The sequence below is a fragment of the Arachis ipaensis genome, chromosome B07, assembly GCF_000816755.2.
Source record: "Arachis ipaensis cultivar K30076 chromosome B07, Araip1.1, whole genome shotgun sequence".
In the NCBI taxonomy this organism is placed as follows: Eukaryota; Viridiplantae; Streptophyta; class Magnoliopsida; order Fabales; family Fabaceae; genus Arachis; species Arachis ipaensis.
The window spans coordinates 103,505,919-103,513,034 of NC_029791.2; the positions used below are offsets into that span (position 1 = coordinate 103,505,919).

The following is a 7,116-nucleotide window of genomic DNA, read 5'->3' on the forward strand; positions in this document are numbered from 1 at the left end:
CTAACTAAAAAATTTATTTATTAATAATTATATGGGTAAAATACACAATTAAACCAAACCTAACTCAATATTACACAATTCACCCAAATGAAAAATATTACATGGATATCTCCAATCACCTTTCTATGTAAATCGAATGAGCCAGGATATGTATGATTGGAAGCAATGGCCTTCTACTTCCTAATATGTTTTCTATATGTTTTAAGTGATGTAAAACAAGTCTAAATAATAATAATAATATTATTAAGGAAAAGTGAAGTACCTGTGACAGCAAAGATGAATGCAGAACCAACTATTCAAACCTTTCTACTTTGATGCTATAATATTATATAGAAACTCAGAACACCGATATGCTTTGTGGTCACTAGACTTTTTTATCTTTCCTACTAATATCTCACTTCTTATATTTGTTCAATGTTTTATATATTTTTCAACAATCATACCAGGTACTTATTTTCAAAACAAAGATAACAAGTAATATTGTAAGCTAGTATTCATGCCTTTTTTCATTATTCAACAAGTTTATGTAAGAGTCTTGAATAAAAACACTAAACACATGAACCAACAAAATACAATATTCAAAAATGATGCTAGCATGAGTGTCTACAATAATGACAATAAAAAACTTTATCGAAGAATGACCTCGTAGAGGACCAAACCTCTGACATTAATATCACACCATAATCTTAGCTCTTAAAATAAAATGGAACCAGAATAAACATGACTAGGATTTCTAGATTTAGAAAACAGGATATTGCAATTAGGTCATAGTTTACACCTGAAATAGGGGATTTCAAAATAAAACTGAAGTTGGCTTTGAAAAGAGTTTAGTAACAATAACAGTCAGAAAACAATACCTAGTTCTTGTGAGCTCGATTGAGAGAGAGCGTAGAGGGACCAAAGTAGGAGGAGCAACGGCGGCAACAGAAAGAAGGAGCGACAGCGGCACGGCAGCAGCGGAGTGACAGGCGGCGCGAGCAAAAGGAGCGATAGCGGAGCAACAGCGGCACGGCAGCATGGTAAGCAGATAAATGCCGGTCAAGAATTACCAAAAGTATTTTTCCAAATCAACGTTGCAAGTACAGTCTTAACCGACGAGATTTTCACTATCAAATTTAAAATGTGTCACAAATTAAATAAATAACCGGGAGTGAATCCCGGGTCTTTTTCCCTAAGAGTTGACACAAGTTACAATTTATTGGTTAGTATTTTCCTGGAGATTTTTCGAGCTTGAGAACAAAATAAATAAATAACTAGAAATTAAAGCAATGAATAATTAGCAAGAGTTGTAAAATAATCAATATAAAAAGTCTTGGTTAGGAGTGAGAATTGGAAATTCTATCTTTATTGTCTTTCCCAAGTGTGATGGTAAAAGCTCATTGCTCTCACTTAGTTATCCTCTAACAGTGAAGGAAAGTCAAGTAAAACAATTAACCTTAGCTCACAAGTCCTAGTCACTTTGTCGAGAAGAACTAGAGTTGGTTCAAGTTAATTAGCAATTTCCAATTACAGATTAACATTTGAGTATAACAATTCAAGTGGCTCCAATTACTCAACCCTCAACGAAGCATGGAAATCTACTCTATGATATTGGATGACATTTTCTCAAATACTTGGTGAGCAAAGATAAAAGACATGATAATAAATAGAAAAATAATTTAATTTAAATTACCACTGAAAATAATTAACAAGAACAAAATAAGCAATAACAATAGACATGGAAATAACTCAATGCAATAACAAAATTCAATCATAACAAGATCCAAACATGAATTCAAAATAATCAAATGGAAAAGAGTAATAGAGGAATTAAAGAAGAAAACTATAAGGAAAATGACTCCAATTGAAGGTAGCAACAGCTCTCTCAAGATCCAATTTGAAGCAAAACTAAGAATGCCAAAACCCTAGAGAAAGGTAGGAGTTTCTCTCACTAGAATTCAAAACTAATCAAAAACTAAAGTGAAAAGTGAAGTGTCCTCAGTCTCAGCTCCATCCCAGCCTTTAGTCTGCATTTTCGGGCTTGAAACTGGGTCTAAATCAGCCCAGAAATCTCCCCAGTGAGTTCTGTTAATTGCAGCACTCGTCACGCGTACACGTCAGCCACGCGTACGCATCGGTGGTCTCTACACAAGGTCACGCGTATGCGTCAGTGGAAAATGGCTTGATCACGCGTACACGTCAGTCATGCACGCGTGTCACCTCCAGCTTCTCAAATCTTCAAATTATTGTGTTTCTTTCACTTTAGCATGCTTCCTCTTCATCTTCTATTCCATTTCTGCTCTATAAATCCTGTAATCACTTAAAGCACATATCACGGCATCGAATGGTAATAACAAAGGACTAAAATTAGCGATTTAAAGGCCTAGGAAGCATGTTTTCAATTATAGCACAAAATTAGGAAGGAAACTTAAAAACATGCAATTTACATGAATAAGTGTGAGAATAGTTAACAAAACCCACTCAATTAAGTCCAAAATATATCATAAAATAGTGGTTTATCACAGCAACAGAGCGCGATGGCGGCGTGAGCAAACGTAGTGATGGCGGTGTGAGTAAACAGAGTGATGGTGGCGCAAACGTGACGCCGGCAGCAGAGAATGAGGATTGGTGAATTTGGGGTGAAATGAGGGTTGGTGAGAAAATTAACAATAGTTTTTGATACGCTAAAATGCAGAAAAGAAAAGGATAAAATGAGGGTTGGTGATGAATTTTGGGTAAAATTGTGTTTCTGAACTTAGAGGCGGGAAGTGGGCGTGGGGTTGGTGTTTTTAGCAATAAAAATCGACGGTATAGTTGTCGATTTTAATTTGAAAAAAAGCAGTGCCTTTAGCGTCTATTTTATACATTAAATCCACACCATTTATTTGATTTTAGAAAGTAATTTAGAACGTTCAAATTTATCGACAGAAACGTTGTCGATATTTTAAATTTAAAAATAGATGCCATGTTCGTCGATTTTAAAATAAAAGTATTTTCGACCCCCGATTCGTCGACAATATGACGATAGTTAAAAAAAGTTTAATGCATCATAAAAAAATCGACGATCAGTCCGTTAATTTTATTATTTTATTTTTAATTAGCTTTTTTTCAAAATAGCGACAGCAAGCCGTCGAAAAATATCGACGGGAGAGATAGCCGTCGATTTTTTGCGTTGAAAAATACATTTTTTCTTGTAGTGATATTTGTGGTTAGTTGTAGAGTTCTTTTCCCTCGTCATTTGTTATTTTGGATTCTTATTTCTTTACAGAGGGACAAGTGTTGTATTTGAATTTATTTGATTAATTATAATACATTATTATTAGTAATTATGTGAATATATATATTTTCTTCATTATAGTTTTGTCTAAGGACTAGAACAAATTCAAATAAAAACAAAATTTATTGACTTTTCCTAAAATTGGGAACGTATTAATGTTGTAAAGGCTTAATATTAAATAGACAATAAAGAAGTTTCTCAATTTTCATATATCTCATTTACAGTGTAAATGATATATATGTATATAAAAATATATTTTCTGAAAATAATAAAAAATATTAATAATATCAATAATCCAAACTTTTAGCATGCAATTAGTACTTACAAAATTTGGTAGAAAAAATAAAAATGGATATGTTTGATCAATTAATACTAAAAAAGAGTACATAAAAAATTTTAGATTAAATTATAGATCAAATTGAATTGATTTAAATTTAAAAAATAAAAAACTCTGTACAATGTTCAAGTTTCATGATGAGAATACTCACTCTTAAAAATTGAAAGATGGGAAACGTGAAGTTGATGGATAAATAAAATAGAGAAAGAATGGAGAAATAACCGTTTTAATTGTGTCTTAGGGAGATAAATAAAACAGAGAAAAAGTGGGAGATAACCGCTTTGCCAATTTGCCAATTGTTAGTAGAGGTTGATAGGGATAAATAAAATAGAGGAAGAGTAGGAGATAACGGTTTGCCAATCGTGTTAGGAGAGGTTTGCCAATTATTATGAGAGGTTGATGGGAATAAATAAAACAGAGGAAGAATGAGAGATAATCGTTTTAATTCTCTTCTCATTTTTTTCTATTTTATTTATCGTGTGAGTATAAGTTTAGTTTCGATCTAGTATGGTACATATATCAGCGTTTTCATTTCTTATGGGTACAAATAGTCATTTATTCTTTAAATATATTCCCATACAACAAATCAAATTTAAATATATTTCAAATTTTTAAAAATTAATACTCAAGAGAGTATATAAAAAATTTAAAAATTTTGTTAGTTAGAATCAATAGTATTAATAGTGAATAGTTAGAAAATGGGTAATCGTATTAATAGTGGGTAGTGTGCACTTATGTATTAATAGTGAGTATTCTCATAAACGTGCGTGCTTATTTTCAATGTACAGTCCATCTTTTCTATCATTTAAAATAGACTTTATCTTCTTTATTATTTAAAATCGTTCATTTTTTTATTATTTGAAACGTTCTATTTTTAAGAGTTTTGTCCAATTTAAATCATTAATATTTTTTATTATTTTCAAAAAGTATATTTAATTATTTATAAATACATATATCTCGTTTAGAATATAAACGAGATTGTACGTATTTTGTCTACAGATATACAAAAATTGAAAAATTACACATATCTCATTTACGAAATAGATATAAAATTATCTTATTTATAGTGTAAATGAAATAAGAAAAGAATATTTATTTTGATAAATATTTTTTAAATTATTTATTTAAGTAATTATTATAATTTATTTATTTATTAAAATAAAAAATCCCACTTTTACTTTTTAAGTTCTGCGAATAAGTTAATGAAGATTTTTTTTTTTGTTTTTAATTTGCTGTAAAAGTATATAGTAATTTTATTTAAAATGATGAGTTGCTGTGACTGGTTGGTGGCACTTTGGAAAGTGGAATATAAGCAGTGATTCTGTGAAAGTGAAACACAGTAACACAGAGTTTGCTTTCACGTGGGTTGGTGCAATGGTGCCATGATAACTCCCACCACCAACGCCTACCATCATTCCCATTCCTATAAATCACAAACAAACACACGATACATGCCACACTATACAAAACAATAATAATTCACCCCAATATGATGCTGCTCCAAATTTTTAATTTAATAAAAATCCTTACATACTATTAAACTATTAGTTCAACGAATAATCATTTTTTTTTTGTGAATGGAGCGGCGCGTGCATGCACTCCGATTGGAACCCAGGACGACTGGGTGGTGCGCAGTAGTAGTGACTCTGCCACCCCTAATTTGCCATCTCCTTAGCATTCTTCAGAGCAACAATTAAACCGCCAATATAGTTTAATTTCTCCACATACCTACTACTACTAATAATAAATACATCACTATCACTAATTGCAGAACCGCCAACTATAGTCTGTTAGTAAGTTAGTTAGTTGTTAGTGAGTAACGGCATGGAGTCGGGCAAAAAGTCCAGGTTGGTACGGATGCTGCCAGCGTGGCAGTATCTCTGGAGGTCATCGTGGTTAACGAAGCGGGAGGACGATGAGTCAGATCGGGAAATGAAGCGGAGGATCTCTTTGAAGAGGGCTTCGTCGCATGGAATAGCGAGGGGACCGTGGTTCGAGAAACCGTACTCTTCCTCCGCGTGGAAGAGAAGGTTCTTGAACACCGGGTGGTTCAAGTGGGTGGCGCGTACCACGAATCTCGTGGAGTTGCTGCCCACGCACACCGCCACGTGTCCTGCGGGGACATCGGAGGGCGTACGCTGGCTCTTCGACCACGACGACTTATTGTGGGCCTTGTTGCGCCATCGCCGCAGCATCTGCCGGAGCCACACTATGTGGCGGATCTTGCTGCATTTTCCGATCCCGGATGATGATGACATTTTCGAACAGAAGGGTGAAAGTGAGAAGGGAGTGGGGGAGTTGTTATGGTTGGAGGAGTTGTGGTTTTATAATGGGCAAGACTGGAAGTACCCTTGGTGTTGCATCATAATTGCCAATTTACCATCACCATTATTCAAAGCCACTAAGAATATGCTGACTATAACTAGATCCATCTGTGACGTGTCTCTCTTTTACTTTCATTTTCATAGTGCTCCTTTTGTTTATTATTGTTAGTAAAAATTCAAAATTCAGTTGTTAGTTAAGAATAGTTAAATAATTTAATTAATTTAATTAAATTTTTATTTAATAATTTTTAATTATTAATTTTACATGATCAACGAAATTTTTTTGTTGAAAATTGTTACGAACAAGGCTAATTGGTCACTAATACCGAATAACTAAATACACGACGTTACAAATTTAAACAAACTTTAATGGAATAATGATTATGAATCATAAAAAATAATAATTAAAGACGTTACTAAACCATGAAATTAAAGTAAAAAATGACAAAACAGTAACGTCTTAAAGCATTATAAAGGAAAAAGTAAAACACTTAAGGTACGGACTGTTTTTGTAATATCACTTAAGAGTACTCACTAACTTAAGCATTAAAGTATCAACACGATAAGATTGGGATCCTCGTCCTCTCTTGAGCTTGAAAACATTACATTTAGTCCGGACATCTGGCGCCGTCTGTGGGGATCATAAAAAGTTGGGACCATGCCTGATCGTGATGTCAAATTACATTCCATTGTTCATCCAGTAAAAGGTCAGAATGCTTGAACCCAATGATAAGGAGTGTCAAGATCAAAGTCCATTCGGATTTGGTCAGCATGAAGGCTAGAATACAGGAGGCTGGCATTTCATTGGGTTGGGAGAAGATTATGTCCATGCCTTGCAAGTGAGGCGTCATTGCGTTCAAGACCGAGAACGCCAACTCGCAAAGTGACAATCACGATCTCAAAGTCGTACAATAAGAGGTCGTCAAAACAACAGTGAAAGAAGAATGACTGACCCAGGTCATAGGCAACATCAAGGGGATGATCGGCGCCACTCCTATTCACCTCAGATATACAAGGGAGTTTCTCCTCAACCAGAGGAAAGACATTGTGAAACCAGAAGAAGACCGTAGACTGAATCACGTCTGGCCCAGTCTAAAAAGAGGAGAACCCATTGAGGAGTGAACTGAAAGTCTTAAAAGGCATAGGGACTTTTGTGAACATGTTATTATGGGACAGACCCCATTTTCTTCCTATATTTT

The 7,116-nt window shown here is 33.9% G+C and overlaps 1 protein-coding gene across 1 annotated transcript; it reads right to left on the minus strand.

The window, feature by feature from the left end:
- On the minus strand, nucleotides 4,911-6,063 carry LOC107608119 (auxin-responsive protein SAUR50). Its single transcript, XM_016310004.2, has one exon. It carries the CDS (start codon nucleotides 5,849-5,851, stop codon nucleotides 5,396-5,398), a length of 456 nt encoding a protein of 151 aa, XP_016165490.1. The 5' UTR covers nucleotides 5,852-6,063; the 3' UTR covers nucleotides 4,911-5,395.